The sequence below is a fragment of the Zeus faber genome (assembly GCF_960531495.2).
Source record: "Zeus faber genome assembly, chromosome: 2".
Lineage (NCBI taxonomy): Eukaryota > Metazoa > Chordata > Actinopteri > Zeiformes > Zeidae > Zeus > Zeus faber.
Window position 1 is genome coordinate 6,911,670 of NC_137189.1, and position 17,291 is coordinate 6,928,960.

Here is a 17,291-nt window from a genome sequence, read left to right on the forward strand (position 1 = left end):
CTTGTGACCAATGATGCGGAAAATAAAAAAGGGTACATCGATTGGTGTAGTTCATCCTCCCGTCCACAGGTGGTGTCGTGGTATTGCGTCACAGTCTAAAGCGTGACGCGCCGTGACCGTGGGAGTGGCACCGAATGTGTCGACAGCGCCCGGCGTGACGAGGACGGTCGCAGCTGAAGCGAGACGGTGTCGCGACACCGCGTCAGGGCAGCGGTGCGTGGGCACTCAGAAAAGGGGATAAATACCTTCAAGTACCTGCCGGTGGTGGCCGCCGTCGCCAACATGGCGTTTTATGAGTATGTCACACAGGAGCAGCTGGCGGGCTTCGACAAATACAAGGTAAGCGCTGCTAGCCGCCCGGCTAGCGGCCAGCTACACCCAGCGTGTTAGCATCTGGCTGTCACGGTCCACAGGGCGCTGCTGCAGCGAACAGGCTAATGATTTGCTTAGGTCGAGGCTCAAGCACTCATATGTGTGTATATTTACCAGATTACTATGAGTACTCTATAACCTATTGTCGCATTGATCAGTTTGACCAAAGACAATACAACAGTATATTATTTTGGCACCGTTGGATACTGTGTAATTGTTAATATCCACCTTGCTTATGACCCTGTGTAACACAGTACTCATACAGAATATACTTATATATGCACACTTTCACTGATTTTACGTGTAGAATTGTTGATACAGAGGTTAACGAGATTATTGTGTATTGCCATTTTTTGTTTGTTTTTCTGTGAGCTACGCAAATTCCCCCCCCAGGGATGAATGAAGTGTGTGTCCCTATCTGTCCATCGATCAAGACATAGATGGATTGGTAGGGTCTAACATATCCGATCGATACCAAATTTAAATTAATAAGCCATAAATTGCCCCATGGATGATTATACACCGGAAAACTGATGACAAATAATGCACTCATAGACTGATTCAAAATACAGCCATGAATATAATGATCTCACTGTAGGTGACAATAATGAACACACTCTTATACTGTATGCTCGTGTCATTTTTGGTGGGTGTTCTCTTGTGATACACTCACAAGACACCATATTTTTTTTAATTTTGGAAACTATGGAAACTTGATCCAGTGTGTAATTTGCAAAGTATAGCCCAGAGGACTGTATTGGTTGGTCTTGGGCCAATGTTTTAAACAACCCTGACTGTTGATGGAAGTTAATAATTTATTTTGTTGGTATAGAAGATATTAAAAATATTATTTCAATGTTTTTAAGTGCAATAATGTGACTTTGTATTACATTATCTAAAGGACCTTTTCAGATTATTGACAGACAACATTTTAATTATTGAACTGACCGTGTCCATTAATATTGAACCCATGTTGGATGCAAGAAGTCTGAAATATGGACCCAAAGAAGCAAAATCTTATTTGGGGTTATGAAGACCAATTTACCACACATCGTTTCCTTATACACATACTTTATAGCACCCCATCTGTTGTTGTTTTGTCATGCCCACATTCCATTTGTAAAAGGAAACTTGGAAGAAAACCCATTACCGTACCTAATTAAGAATTCTGCCATGTAGCATTAAAGCTGAATTATTGCATGTAAAAAAAAAAAACAACAACCCTGCATTGAGTCACGAGAGGTGAGAGGCATTTCATGGCAGCAGCAGTAGCACTGAGCCTCGAGTGGGAGGATGAAGACCAATGGAGCTATTGTATCCTAATATGATGCGGGTGTTTCAGAGTTAATTCTTGTATAAAATGGACCATGCAGAAATAACCGATGCTGCACACAGAATATACACCAATCAGCCACAACATTAAAACCACCTGCCTACTGTTGCCAAAACAGCCCTGACCTGTCGAGGCATGGACTCCACAAGACCTCTGAAAGTGTCCTGTGGTATCTAGCACCAAGACGTTAGCAGCAAAAACCCTGTAACACCCGCTAACATCCGGCATTAGTCATCAGTGGGAAAGGAAAAAACCCGGGTCTCAGTCTCGGGTCAAATGACCAGAAAATAGACAGGTCTTAATGAGCTCCACCTCCAATTGGCTCTGATGTGAACAGGACACGGGGGTGGGCCTGCAAATTTAGGCAGGAATATCCATGTATCATTCGATCATTTCAAATCCGATTTAGAATCCAAAATCAGGAGTTATTTACTTTTTTACGCTTGGTGAGCCGTGAATTGTTGTGAGTGTTGGGGATTGCACCGTGGGGAGCACAGTGGAAAACCCCCACACTCCCCGTCGGGCTCGCGAGTCAAGCAAGTCCAGAATTGCCGGGTGCGCGGGTGCCGCATGGATTATCCATGCTGCCGGTGCTTCATGCTGCTTCTACATCAGGGGTTCCCAATACGTCGATCACGATTGACCGGTAGATCACAAAGGTAGTGCGGGTAGATCATGTGCCATTCCAAAAAAAAGAAGAAGAAAAAAATTCTGCAAGAAAAAGACAAAACCGTGGTCAACATGATCAGTTCAGTTAATGCTCTCAAACTATGCGCCATGATTTGGGGAACTTTCAAAACCTCACATCAGCGCTGGAGACCCAAGGGAAGGCGTGTGCGCAACTTGACAGTGCGCACTACACAGATCAGATTGAAAATTTTCTGTCAGACTTTGACAAACGGTTTCAAGACTTTGCTTTACTCGAGCCAATCATACATTTATGTGCTACCCATTTAGGGAAGATATTGAGGTTGATTCCCTCGCATCAAAAGTTCCAACACTGTTTCACCTGAACTTCTCTGCGGTGGAGAATGAGATGTTGACACTACAGGCTGACATTCAGCTCAAGTCCAGGGCTCATGGACAGTTTTGGAACTTACTCACATAGGAAAATTACCCAAACATAAGGAAATGTGCTACCTCCTTCACTGCATTATTTCGGCAGTAATTATTTATGCGAGTCAGCCTTTTCCGACATGAAGATTATTACGTCCAAATACCCGTTCCACCATGACTGATGATCATCTGGAGGCCTGCTTGAGGCTGGCTACCAGCAGCTACTGTCCAGACTGGCCTATATATATATATATATTTTTTTTTTTTTCAATGCAGGTAGATCATTTTGACCTGATCATTTTAAAAGTAGCTCACAAGCCGCAAAAGTGGGGGGCACCCGTGTTCTAAATGAACAATCCCATTGTTTTGAACGGCTCAAAACATTATTTTTCAAGTTTTACAGTTTTATGTCGTCTGTTTCTGTGGGATCGGACCAGAAGGGCTACACTTTGCTCCCCATGGCATCAATGAGCCTTGGGCACCAATGACCTCGTCACCGGTTCACCGGTTGTGCTTCCTTGGACCACTTTTGGTAGGTACTAACCATACCGGGTACATCCCACAAGACCTGCTGTTTTGGAGATGCTCTGACCTAGTCCCCCAGTCATCACAATTTGGCCCTTGTCAAAGTGGCTCAGATCCTTACACTTACCCAATTCTTCCTCCTTCCAACATGTCAACTTTGAGACTGTTCACTTGCTGCCTAATATATCCCCTAATATATGCCTAATCACTTAATCTGTCAGTAGTTTTAATGTTGTGGCTGATGGGCGTATGTAGTTTGACACAGTATGAAAGCTCAAGGGTAACCACTAATTAAATGGCTCAAGATAGGGTGATATTGATGGACAAATATCCCAATACGTTGAAGAGGAATACCTCATTATTGATAATTTCATCATATTTTTGGGGACAACTACGCCCACTTTATTAAGATATTTCAAGACCAGAAATATTTGGGAAACAATCATTAGTAATGTGGATAATATGACCATTGATTCATAATATCCGAACCCAATACTAAAATGATCCCGCGCATGGCCTTGATCCATTTTATCCACTTTGTTCATTACCCTTTTTTCTCTGTTTGTTATCCAACTTACTGTACTCTCACTGTTGTCATCACATTGGCCGTTTCTCAATCGGTGTTCTTGTCTGTACTTGTGTTCTTGTGAAACATCATCAGTCGCAGCCCATGTACTGTTCCAATTCAAAGTCCGCATCAAGCCAAGACTTGGCTTGATGCGGACTTGCTCCGCCCATTTTATTGAGGAAGCATCGGTGGTGACTTGTGTGGACTTGGAACAGCCAAATATCCCAGAATGCATTTCGCAGAATGACCGTCCTGCGTCCTCCCATCCCCGGGAGTCTGTACTCCCGAGTTGAACTTGCCAAGTCTGAACTACCAAGTCCGCAAGTCCGGACTTCGCGTACTTTGTATCTGAGAAACGGCCATTGACTATAGAGCCAGCATCCACAGTGTGAGAGAGATGTGACTTGCTGTTTGTAGAAAAATAGCATAAGATTTTTTTTTTTTTTCCCCAAGTTTAGGCTAAACTGTTGAATGTTTTCATAGACGATTGGTTTGATGACAATCATTGGCCAGGTCGAAATCTTGGAAATAACCATCTTAACTGTATTCACACACTTTTGACTGTATATCCTCCATTTTTATGTTTTTTTCCTCAGATTTTTAAATTATTTTATCTATTTCTATAGCCACATTATTTTCTTAAACTGTTTTCTCAGCTCTATCTAACTCATTAAATTGCTCATATCTCCTCAGTACAGTGCAGTGGATTCCAACCCGCTGTCTGTCTACGTCATGCACCCGTTCTGGAATTCAGTCGTTAAGGTGGGTGGGGGGGTGTGTGTGTGTGTGTGTTTTCCAACCATCTCGGATACAATAACAGGACAGCCTTATTAGACAGTTTTGTCAGTATTTCCTAATTGCGCTCTCTCTCAGATACACTAATGTTAGATCGTCTGTAATGTGATTCAAATTATATACACATCTGTTTTGTAGTAGAGAGTAGTACAAGGCTGTTTCTAACCAGACCTACTCAGCTCTGCTGGGAAATGAAACATAGCTCCTACTATTTAATACGACTAAATGTTGGATATACAGCATATAGAAATTTCAAAGATACTGGCATGAGATATTGGGCCCGATTGATCCTATTGGAGAACACCCCAATACAAAAATTATATAGCCAAACCAAACACGTCGAAATTTATTTCAAACTGACCTGTATTTAAAAAATATATATTTTTTACACACAAAAACTGTACGATGTAAAAATGGATTGTGTCATAGATTATGTTCAGATGGTCATCAAACTAAGTTTAAGCCTGCACTGTTCTACCAAAAATAATGGGTAAAAAGGTACTCTATAATGGGGATCAATGATCAATGGTGATGATCAATGGTGTAATAATGGTGAAATAAAAAATCATCTCTAAACATCGTGCTAACAGCCAAGTTAATTCTGGATTTTAGAACCTGTTTGCTTTCTCAACTGATATGAATTCCTTTGTCTCAAACCATCTCTCTCGTCCACCTCGCAGATCATGCCCACTTGGCTGGCCCCAAATCTCATCACGTTCACAGGCTTCATGTTCCTGGTCTTGAATTTCCTCATGTTGGCTTTCTACGACTTTGACTTCTATGCCTCCGGTGGGTCAGCCCTGTTGATTTGATGTGTGTTTATATTGTCAGTGTGTCGTTTCATAAACAACAGTAACGAAGAGCAGGTTAGCCGGCTGTCTTTATTTTCCAACCATAGAGTGAGGACGATGAAGAGATCCATTTGAAGCTGGACAAATAACATTGATTTTTAAAAGAAAATGACGCGTATGCCACATTTGCATAGTAGCGACTGCTGTGATCCCGCTACGGGTCTCACGATACAATGCTATTACGTTACTTGGGTCCCTATACGATAATATCGAGATTCTTTGTTTTGCAATAGACCAAGTTAGGCTTGGGCAAACGATTAAACGACGATTAAATCGTTTATCGGCGATTGACTCCGTTGATTGACATAGATGACAGATGGGTTTTTTTTTAATCCACCAGGGAAAATCCGAGCATTGAAACGGTGTAAGTGCAATTTACCGTGTTCTGAAACTGGAGCCTCCGCTCCCTCACTCCCCATCCACTCAGAGCTGTCGAGTAACCACTGGTGATCAGATCTCGCTTCCCCGCTCAACAGTCCCGTGCAGAGACTTTGAGGGCCAGGTGCTATTTATAAAAAAAAAAAAAAAAAAAGGCACATGGACACCCAGTTCTAGGAATTTTGCCACTCTGGGCAAACCGATCAACACAGCGGAGCAGCACAGCGGAGCTGCTGTGCACACATTGCAGGTGCGCCAAGTGCGAGGTTCATGAGGCGTTCCTTATGAAGATTTCTTGGCCAGACAATCCGCTACCTCAATACCCATTCACACTTAAGAAATAAATGTGTGTCCCTGCTGTCAGGACAGGATCTGAACGCAGCATTAGTTGTTGAGCAACAATAAACATAACATTTTCTACGGGCAGCCATGTTTGTTGTTTGTCATTATTCCGGAAGCCTCTATCTTCTTCTGCTACTACTCCTTGCTCCCCTGGAGTTTTTCTCGACAGCTGTCCCTAGTGTTCCATGAGCACTCTACTTCCTTACTGGGTATTATTTATTATATTGTTGTTTTTTGTTTTTTTAACACACTGCGCCCCACAAACACTCCTGTTGATACAATAACAAGACCGCAGATTGTTCAGTTCTTCTCAATAAGACTAAATCGTAATTGATTAAATCCTTTTAAGCAATTTATTGATAGTTGATAAATTAACATCCTTAGTTAGTTGGGATTTTGTTTCCAGGCCGATCTTGCCGTTCCAAGATGGTGGCGACGTTGACATCGGGCCCAAGCAGTCAATGCGGCAGCTATGCCGCGTTCACGCTAGGGGCGGGGCTGCTTGGGTGGAACAGGGATTTTCAGTGGATGCAATCATGGAAGAGCTTGCTGCGAAAAGGAATACAAAATCCCGATATGGGATTATTTTGGTTTTAAACTTACGCAACCAACAAGCGGAAGGACATATCTGTGTAGTTTTTAATCCTCATCCGATGATGCGTTTCAGTCTAGCACTGCATGAATAGAACTACAACTCCCAGTAGCTCTATGGCGGCGCATATATCAACCAACACAGCTGAATGTCTGCTTCAATCAGTGACCGATTGCCCAACTCCAACTGCGAGTTCCTATTTGTGCATGCTTTAAATTGCGCTTTACAGGTTGGTTATTGCCGAGTTGAATTCTCGAGGAGGCAGACCATGGAATGGAATTTGGTTCAGCACGGAGATCGGCGACATCAGTCCGATATCTGATGAGTAAATTACGTCAGTCCCATCTCTATCTTTTATTTTTTATTTTTTTCCCCAACAGAGAAACTGCTGTTTCGTTTAATGATTTCAGACCAGCAGAATGAGTCAATTCGGTGGAGTAGGCGGATACAGAGGTCTAGACCGAGGCAAGATCAGACCCGTAATTGGGAATGGTAGCTCAGGAGGTAGAGCTGGTCGTCTAGTAATCTAAAGGTTGCTGGTTTGATCCCAGGCTCCTCCTGCTAGCATGCTGCAGTGTCCTTGAGCAAGACACTTAACCCCTAATTGCTCCTGATGGCTGCGTCCGTCGTGTGTTTGAATAATTGTAAGTCGCTTTGGATAAATCAATTGAATCAATTGTCTGCTAAATGTAATGTAATATAATTAATGTTATTCACTTCTGCTGTGTTTATCCGTCCATGACATTAAAATATCAGCTGTGAAAAGGGTCCAAATCTTCCACTCACACACGTTTATTGTTAAAAGGTCAGGGAGACACAGACGTATCTGAATGTGCTTTGTTTTTAATGGGGAACAAAGTCCACTGGCAACTGAAAAAACAATCTCCACGTGGCTCAAGGTTTATGGCCAACTGATCACATTAAAACACACAACCTGATCCTCTATGGTTAATGCAGCTTCGAGATTTATAAATAATGTATTTAACAGTGGTATTGTTTCAAGCAGTCCTTCAAGTATGCTCACTTCAATCTCCATATTTCTGTCCTCTCTCTCTCTCTCTCTCTCTCTGTGTCTCTGTGTCTGTGTGTTTGTGTCAGCCGAAGGACATCAACATGTGCCCAGCTGGGTGTGGGTGACTGCAGGGCTCTTTAACTTCCTAGCCTACACGCTTGGTGAGTCCCAACCCATGACAACATTGTGGTGTTGGCTTTTTGTATTGCATCTGTGGTGGAACTCTGGCTGCTTTGATTAAAATTATGTGCTCTTGAAGATTTCCCTCAGTCCTGTTTTGTCCTTGGAAGATAAGTGAAGCAGGAAGCAGATCCGTCATGTGCTGTAGATGTTTATACAGTCCGTTAAAACACTGTGTTCTCTTGTCACAGGGAGTCGATGTGAAAATATTAGTAAAGTAAACTGAAAGCAGTCCGAAATAATCTCTGAAATTACTTATTTTTACACAAGATGTCGTCTGCGTATGAAAAATATGAATTTGTTGAGATTCACTGTAATTAAAAGTATTATTTTTTTATATAGATAGATTCAGTGGGGGAAATAATTATTTGATCCCTCACAAATTTTGTAAGTTTGCCCACTGACAAAGAAATGAACAGTCTATAATTTTAGTGGTAATCGTTGGCAGGTTTATTATAAGAGTGAGAGACAGAATATCAAAAAGAAAATCACATAAAAAAATATATATAAATAATTTTGCATTTCATTAAGTGAAATAAGTATTTGATCCCCTACCAACCATAAAGAATTCTGGCTCCCACAGATTAGTCCTCTCGCTTTAAGAAAGTACTCCTAATCTCAATTTGTTACCTGTATAAAAGACACCTGTCTCAACTTGTTACCTGTATACAAGACACCTGTCCACAGAATCAATCAATCAGACTCCAACCTCTCCATCATGGGCAAGACCAAAGAGCTGTTTAAGGACATCAGGGACAAGATTGTAGCGCTGCACAAGGCCGGAATGGGCTACAAGACTATTGGCAAGAAGCTGGGTGAGAAGAAGACAACTGTTAGCGTGATTATTCGAAAATGGAAGAAACACAAAATGACCGTCAATCTCCCTCGGTCTGGGGCTCCACGCAAGATCTCACCTCGTGGGGTATCAATGATCATGAGAAAGGTGAGGGATCAGCCCAGAACTACACAGGGGGAGCTTAATGATCTCAAGGCAGCTGGAACCACAGTCACCAAGAAAACCATTGGTAACACACTACGCCGTAATAGATTAAAATCCTGCAGCGCCCGTAAAGTTCCCCTGCTCAAGAAGGGACATGTACAGGCCGTCTGAAGTTTGCCAATGAACACCTGAATGATTCAGAGAATGCTTGGGAGAAGGTGATGTGGTCTGATGAGACCAAAATCGAGCTCTTTGGTATCAATGTGACTCGCTGTGTTTGGAGGAAGAGGAATTCTGACTATGACCCCAAGAACACCATCCCCACCGTCAAGCATGGAGGTGGAAGCATTATGCTTTGGGGGTGTTTCTCTGCTAAGGGGACAGGTCGACTTCACCGCATCGAGGATGGATGCGGCCATGTACCGTGAAATCCTGGGTGACAACCTCCTTCTCTCAGCCAGGACACTAAAAATGGGTGGTGGATGGGTTTTCCAGCATGACAATGACCAAAAACATACAAGGCAACAAAGGAGTGGCTCAAGAAGAAGCAAATTAAGGTCATGGAGTGGCCTGGCCAGTCTCTGGACCTTAATCCTATAGGAAATCTGTGGCGGGAGCTGAAGCTTGGAGTTGCCAAGCGACAGCCTCAAAACCTTAAAGATTTGGAGAGGATCTGCAAAGAGGAGTGGTCCAAAAATGTGCAAACCTGGTAATCAACTACAAGAAATGTCTGCCCTCTATACTTTCCAACAAGGGTTTCTCCACCAAGTACTAAGTCATGTTTTGATAGGGGATCAAATACTTATTTCACTCAATGAAATGCAAAATCATTTATATATTTTATTTAATGTGATTTTCTGGATTTTCTTTTTGATATTCTCTCTCTCACTGTTATAATCAACCTACCAAAAATTACTACTAAAATTATAGACCGGGGGAGGGATCAAATAATTATTTCCCCCACTGTATATAGATATATATGCTTATATAATATTCATAAGTAACTATTTATGCTTGTGGGGTGAGGTCGAGGCTGGATTTTTGATTTTCTAGTACCATCAATGCCCAACGCAGTTTTAAAAACAGAACAAAATAAAACTGCAGGGCAACATTACACGAGGTCCATGTTAGTCGTGTTGGATACGAATTACAGTTTTCTGAGTTCCCGTAAAATGCACCATCACTTTGTTCGACAGCAGTTACAAATTTTCGAGTTGCCATGCAACATAGCATCAGTTAGTGATGTCGCTCGTCTCTACATCATCATTACAACTAAAACAAGTTACAATCTTCAGAGTTCCCATTGAATGCAGCATCGGCTAATGACACGGCGACGACTCCTGCGACTCCACTCCATGTGGAAGTTCCCAACAACACGGTTCCATTCAAATGGCCTAAACACTGCATTTCCCTCCTAGACACTTCATCAACTTGATAAACTTTTTGGACTAAAAAAAAAAAGACACGATCCAGACCCGATGCTCTGGCGCTGAAAGCAAACTCCATGTGTGAGGACACAAACACCCCAATGTTTTTCACGGCCTCTGTTAGGATTGGCTCAAATGCTGCAAAATAAGGAGGGACTCAACACCGCATCTAACACCGTTTAGATGCTAACAGAATGCCTTTATTTACAGCAAGGGCAAAAGATATAAAAAATCAAACGAAAAGCCCTGCCAATGTCAAGCAGGTAAGACAATACACACACACACACACACACACGCGCGCAGTTTGCAACCACTACAAACCGATGGCGTGTACACCCCGCACCTGGCCCAGAACCATAATTTGCACATATATAACAAATTGGATGATGATGTCACAAAGTAATCCACTCCACAATCTCATTTCACTCCACCACCGACCGTAAGTTTTAGACTGTTGTCATATCGGCGATCTTCAACGTTCAAGTTCGGCAACTTCCAGTAGATTTGTCGGTTTTTCCACAAATTCCTGCTCCAAATCTAGATATGGATCAAACTTGAATCACGAGGCGTCCCAGTTCTAACCAGACCTCAGCTATGTCTGGGGTTCAGCAATTGTCGTGTTTAGTCACTTTTAGCCTGAAAAATGCCAAGGAGAATAATAACAATATTAATAATTAAAGCTGCAAAAAGCGATAAACGTCCTCGACGTGCAAGTGTCGGTGGGACGCAAGTTTGAATTCGATGCGATAAATCGGCAAGAAGCAGTTGGCGAAAGTACAAAACATAAAAATGACCCAAATAGACCAAAAAGTGACAAAATTTGCACCTTTAATTAAATACGACTGACTTCCTGTTTGGTTTAGGTCATACAGCAATATAATTTGTGTACCAAATTCCATGAGTTTTTGTGGGGGGGGGAAAGTTAATTGGTTTGATTTAAAAATGTTTATTTCCAGAGGGCGTGGGCAGGCATTTTGCCACACCCATGCACGGGACCAATAGAATATCAAATGCAACACCGGGACTGACGAGTGTGAAGTTTTGTGAATTATCGAGTATCTTAAGGTCCGCAAATAGCCTATTCAAAAAGGCTGAAGAATAATAATGACAAGGACAAGGATAAATAGGGGTTTTATTTAATAAAAACCTGGGCAAATACAATATGGTTCCAGCAGGCTGGAACCCAATTTTTTGACCACAAATTGTCCCCGTGATGATCCTCAAATTTCTTACAAGTGGTGTCCGTGTGCCTTATACAGTCATAAATAAAAATATCCCAGACACACTCTCACCCTCTCTCTAAACAACAGGGATCATCTGAAAACTGTTGTTCATGCTTGGCATTTTTAGGAGACTGCTCTAATTTTACCAGCCTCCCACAGTAATTTGTTTTTCATGGTTGACTCGTGCAAAGATGGTTATCTCGCCGGATCTAATTTAAATCTGTGAATAAGTAGATAAATCAAAATAAAGTGAATTCAAATAGACTTTCATGCGTTTGAAAGTGCAGATGGTTTTTATTTTTTATTTCCCCCCCTGTCGTAGCTTGATCCTGGGGAGTTTGATTTGGTGGAGCAGTTAAGTTCCCCCAAATTTCTGACAGGGCCTATCTAGGGGAAAGGCGTTTGTTTTTATTCTGTTTAATGCTCTAAATCCAGGTCACATTTTCAAGACCAATTATAATACCGCAGGTTCTAATCGTATATTTCTAACTCTATACAAATTAGGAATTTCCTGAGCCTTAAACGGTTAACTATGACATCTCTTGTTCAAGTTCAAGAGATTATTTGTCACATACATACACATACGGTCGTACATATATGCAGTGAAATGTCATGACACCCGGTGATTACGCACAAGCTCTATAAGCCCGAAAAATACTCAAATGTGTATTTTTGTTATGGTTGGAAAACGACAATTGAATATATCATGTTCAACATCAGTTAAACAACATCACAAAAGTCGTTAAAGAAATGTTGGAATTTGATAAACATGCTGGCTCTCCTCGGCCTGCCATCTAATCCTGTTTCTCTTTCTGTTTTATAGACGGTGTAGATGGGAAGCAAGCGCGGCGCACCAACTCCTCCACACCACTGGGGGAGTTGTTTGACCACGGCTTGGACAGTTGGGCCTGCATTTTCTTCGTGGCCACTGTCTACTCGATATTCGGCCAGGGTGAGAGCGGCGTGGGTGTGGTGACGCTGTACTACATCCTGTGGGTGGTGCTGTTCTCCTTCATCCTGTCCCACTGGGAGAAGTACAACACCGGGATACTGTTCCTGCCCTGGGGATACGACATCAGCCAAGTGGTGAGGACTGTTTACCGCTTTTGGAATCTTATCATTTGAAGGTTAAAGGAACATAATGGTGTTAATTTTGTGCTTCCACCTATTAATATATAATTAATAAATACAAAATAAAGAGAAATTTGTAACTTTGACAAAAACCTGTAGTTGTCAGCAAGACCAGGAGATCATTTTTAGGTGGTGTTCTTTCTTACCATATTGTGTATTTTCCAAAACCTGGCAAAAGAGAAGATACTAAAAAATAACTCAAAATTTGAGCTATCATAAGGAAAAGTGTTAGGGGAAATGCAGATTGTGTGACTAGGCTAAAACTCAACTTGTCACTGTTGTGAATCTTTACACATTAGGCTATTTTGTAGGTCATGTTGAAATGTGGTGTTTTGTGTTTTTCGATGTCAGTTTCCGAGGCTTGGAGTAGTTTATCGCTTCAGTGTGATTGACATTGGAGAGTAATTCTGCTGTCTTTGGTTCCATCTCTTGCCAGACCATCTCCATAGTGTACATCATCACCGCTGTGGTTGGCGTGGAAACGTGGTACAGTCCCATCCTGTGGCACATCCTCTACAGAGACCTGTTCACCATTATGATCATAGGTGAGCTGTCATTGGTCGTTTTGCCTTTAAGTCCATTTGACCTCTTGTCTCTAAAATGATTTTTACCGAAAGACATTTTTATTAATTTTTCAAAAGCTTTTATTGTTAGGTTCCTCCTTTCAGAGTACAAAAAAAGATTGGCCAATGAACATCCAAGTTTTCATTTATCTATCATACTTTGAGCAATAAAATAAATAGTTTGTTCACTTAAACAATTGAACCTGTTCCTTTAAGCTGTACAGGGTTCTTACCAGGTCCTTGAAGTTCTTAAATTTTGTCCTCAGAAATGTAAGTACTGGGATACCTTTAATATAGCACCCTTTGTGCTGGAGTGCTTGAGAAGTCCTTGGAAAAAATTGTTGATCTTTGGAAACCTGGGATATTCCCCCTGGTTTTGTTATTCAAATCGTTACGTAATAGAATTTTAGGTTATTCAGGGAAATTTTTATTTTAATCCAGTGTAGTTGGAAATAGACACTGATAACAGATCACATTCCTATTGTCTATTGCTTCCCACTGAGAAGCTCTTTATTAGGAACACCTGTACACCTACTTATTCATGCCATTATCTAATCAGCCAATTGTGTGGCAGCAGTACAATGTGTAAAATCATGCAGCTACTGGTCAGCAGCTTCAGTTAATGTTCACATCAACCATCAGAATGGAGGGGGGGTGTGTGTGTGTGATGTGTGATGTCAGTGTTTTCAACTGTGGCATGATTGTTGGTGCCAGTATTTGAGTATTTCTGTAGTTGCTTATCTCCTGGGATTTTTACACGCAACAGTCTCGAGTTTACTCAAAAACATCCAGTGAGTGGCAGTTCTGCGGACGGAAACATCTTGTTGATGAGATGGTCAAACTGGTTGGAGCTGCAGAAAGGCTACGGTAACTCAGATAACACTCTGTAAAATTGTGGTGCGAAGAAAACTCAGGGGAAAAAATCTCAGAATGCACAACACCTGGAACCTTGAGGTGGATGAACTACAACAGCAGGAGACCACGTCAGCTTCCACTTCTGTCAAGAACAGAAAGCTGAAGCTGCAGTGGGCACAGGCTCATCAAAACTGGACAAACATAGCCTGGTCTGATGAATCTGGATTTTTGCTGAGGCACCCAGATGGTAGAGTCAGAATTTCGCACCAACAGCATGAATCCATCAACCTGACCTGCCTTGTGTCAACAGTCCAGGCTGGTGGCGGTGTTGTAATGGTGTGGGGAACTTTTTCTTGGCACACTCCGTTTTATAAGAAATTAATCATCACTTGAATTTGAGTGTTGTTGCTGACCATCTGCATCCCTTCATGACCACAATTACCCATCTTCTAATACCTACTTCCAGCACAATGCTCCATGTCACAAAGAAAAAGTCGTCCTAAACTGGTTTCATGAACATGACAATGAGTTCGATGTTCTTCAGTTTCCTTCCCAGTCACTGGATGTGAATCTCATAGAACACTTTTGGGATGTGATACAACGGGAGATTCACAGCATGACTGTGCAGCTGACAAATCTGCAGGAATAACTCGATGCAATCATGTCAAAAATGGACCAGAAACTCAAAGGAATGATTCCAACATCTTGTGGAATCCATGCCAAGAAGAGCTGAGGCTGTTTTGAGATCAAAGGGAAGCCCCACCCAGTAGAGTGAGTGAGTGTGTGAGCGCTCGCTTTAGACATTGAAATTAAAGATGATACAGATCACATGGAATTTATTTTTTTTCGTAAAGTCATCTTGTAATGCCACATTGAACCCTGGTTGTTGTTCCTTTTAGTTTCTGGAATTTAATTAAGAAATATAGGATTTATTCAGTCATCAATTTTAATTCCACTCTCCGTAAGGTACCCTCCTAAGCCTCATAAACCAATCTCCTGACCCACACACACACACTTTGGGAAGCATTGACTTAGGGAGTCAAGTAATGAGGACGTCCTCATCTGATATCTCGTCTCTGGTGGTCCCCAGCGTGCTCCTTCTCCGTGACTCTTCCCATGAGCCTCTACAACGTTCTAAAGTAAGTAGCATCACAGACCCTTTCACATATTTTCTGGTTACTTTGCAACACGCCCTCAGCCCCCTTCTCGTACTTGCCACCGTCTCATTTCCAGGTCCTACCGCGGCAACACGTTGAAGCACAGCAGCCTGTACGAGGCCTTCCTCCCCTTCTTCTCTCCCGTCCTCCTCTTCCTCCTCTCCACCATCTGGGTTGTCTTTTCTCCATCCAACATCATCCACCTGCAGCCCAGAGTCTTCTACCTCATGGTGGGGACGGCGTTTGCCAATGTCACAGTGAGTCATACACACACACACACACACACACACACACACACGATGATACACTCTCTCTGATCAACATCACGGTCCCGTATGTTCTGTATGCCAATATAAGTTATTTATTTGTTGAAGTCAACTATGAACTGTGACACATTGAGAGACTCACTAATAATCAAGGAACCTTGAAAATGTGAACAAAACAGCTGTTTGACTGAGCTGACTGACTGTGCCATTCTAGTGATATTTAACTGAATTGGAGACGTCGCACATAAGGACAAGTCCAAGGTTTGTTTTATGAGCGATCTACCCTCATCCAGTGAGGTAAACAGGAGATGTCACTGACTGCTGTTTTTAATCATGTTCACTCTCAAACGCTGTGGCTTGTCACTGGAATGAACACATGCTCCATTTTATTTTGTTATCTCCTCCTTTTTAATGACGTTTGAAGGCCAAGTTGTATGAAATGGTCAACCGGAAGGCCGGACAAAAAAAATAAAAACATGTCCGAAAAGGCATCATGCCATGGCTGTCCTTACCTCAAAAATGTGTATCATTGCAAAGCCCTGGTTAGTATTTTTTTTCTATGTAATGAATCTCATTTCCCTTGCAGTGTAAGCTGATTGTGTGTCAGATGAGCAACACACGTTGCCAGGCGCTGAGCTGGCTGCTGTTGCCCATGGCGATAGTGGTGGTGTTGGCTGTGAGCGCCACGGTCGCCAATGAGACCCTGCTGCTGTACCTGTGGACAAGCGCAGTCGTATTAGCACACATACACTATGGAGTGTCAGTGGTGAGCACACACACACACTACACTACAGAGTGTCAGTGGTGAGGACACAACCACACATACACTACGGAGCATCAGTCGTGAACATACACAAATACACTACGTAGTGTCAGTGGTGAACACACACACAAATACACTCCGGAGTGTCAGTGGTGAGCACACACACTGCGGACTGTCAGTGGTGAGCACACACACTGCGGACTGTCAGTGGTGAGCACACACACTACGGAGTGTAGGTGGTGAGCGCACACACACACACTACGGAGTGTCGGTGGTGAGCACACACACACACTACGGAGTGTCGGTGGTGAGCACACACACACTACGTAGTGTCGGTGGTGAGCACACACACACACACACACATATACACTACGGAGTGGCAGTGGTGAGCACATACACTACGGAGTGTCAGTGGTGAGCACACACACACACACACACACACACACACACTTTATGGAGTGTCAGTGGTGAGCTCACACACACACACTATGGAGTGTCATTGGTGAGCGCACCCACACACACACACACACACACACACACTATGGAGTGTCAGTGGTGAACATACACACACTCACTGCATGAGGAAGGCTTCCGTTACATCAAATACAAACTCCTCCTTACTCAGTTTACATAAAAAATGCACCGCACGTCAACATCAAAATGAATGAAACCTCTTTATCAAGTGTCATTTGAAAAATGAAATATCTTCCACGTTTTAAATTTGTTGAAAAGAGAAATTATCATAAGCATGAAGAACAGAAATGAATCCGTCTCGAGGGTTTCTATGGTTGATTGTCCACGAAATTCTGTTTGATTTAGAATAGATACACATGGACACACACTTCTTGCGTACATGCAATCTTGTAGCCAATACTAGTAGCCAACGATGCACAGATCTGTATTTTACTTTGTTGGAAAGTAAAGGTTACACTCACCCCTGCTTTTTTTTGTTCATATATAAA

The 17,291-nt window shown here is 42.3% G+C and overlaps 1 protein-coding gene across 1 annotated transcript in view; it reads left to right on the forward strand.

The window, feature by feature from the left end:
• The first annotated feature begins 265 nt into the window (after window positions 1-265).
• Window positions 266-17,291, forward strand: part of selenoi (selenoprotein I) — a 17,318-nt gene continuing 292 nt past the window's right edge. Inside the window, exons 1-9 of the mRNA XM_080022339.1 lie at window positions 266-339; window positions 4,548-4,616; window positions 5,330-5,438; window positions 7,911-7,985; window positions 12,418-12,680; window positions 13,162-13,270; window positions 15,234-15,282; window positions 15,377-15,557; window positions 16,153-16,332. Coding sequence (XP_079878465.1) covers window positions 283-339; window positions 4,548-4,616; window positions 5,330-5,438; window positions 7,911-7,985; window positions 12,418-12,680; window positions 13,162-13,270; window positions 15,234-15,282; window positions 15,377-15,557; window positions 16,153-16,332 — 1,092 coding nt within the window. The 5' untranslated portion in view covers window positions 266-282. The remainder of the gene's footprint in view (window positions 340-4,547; window positions 4,617-5,329; window positions 5,439-7,910; window positions 7,986-12,417; window positions 12,681-13,161; window positions 13,271-15,233; window positions 15,283-15,376; window positions 15,558-16,152; window positions 16,333-17,291) is intronic.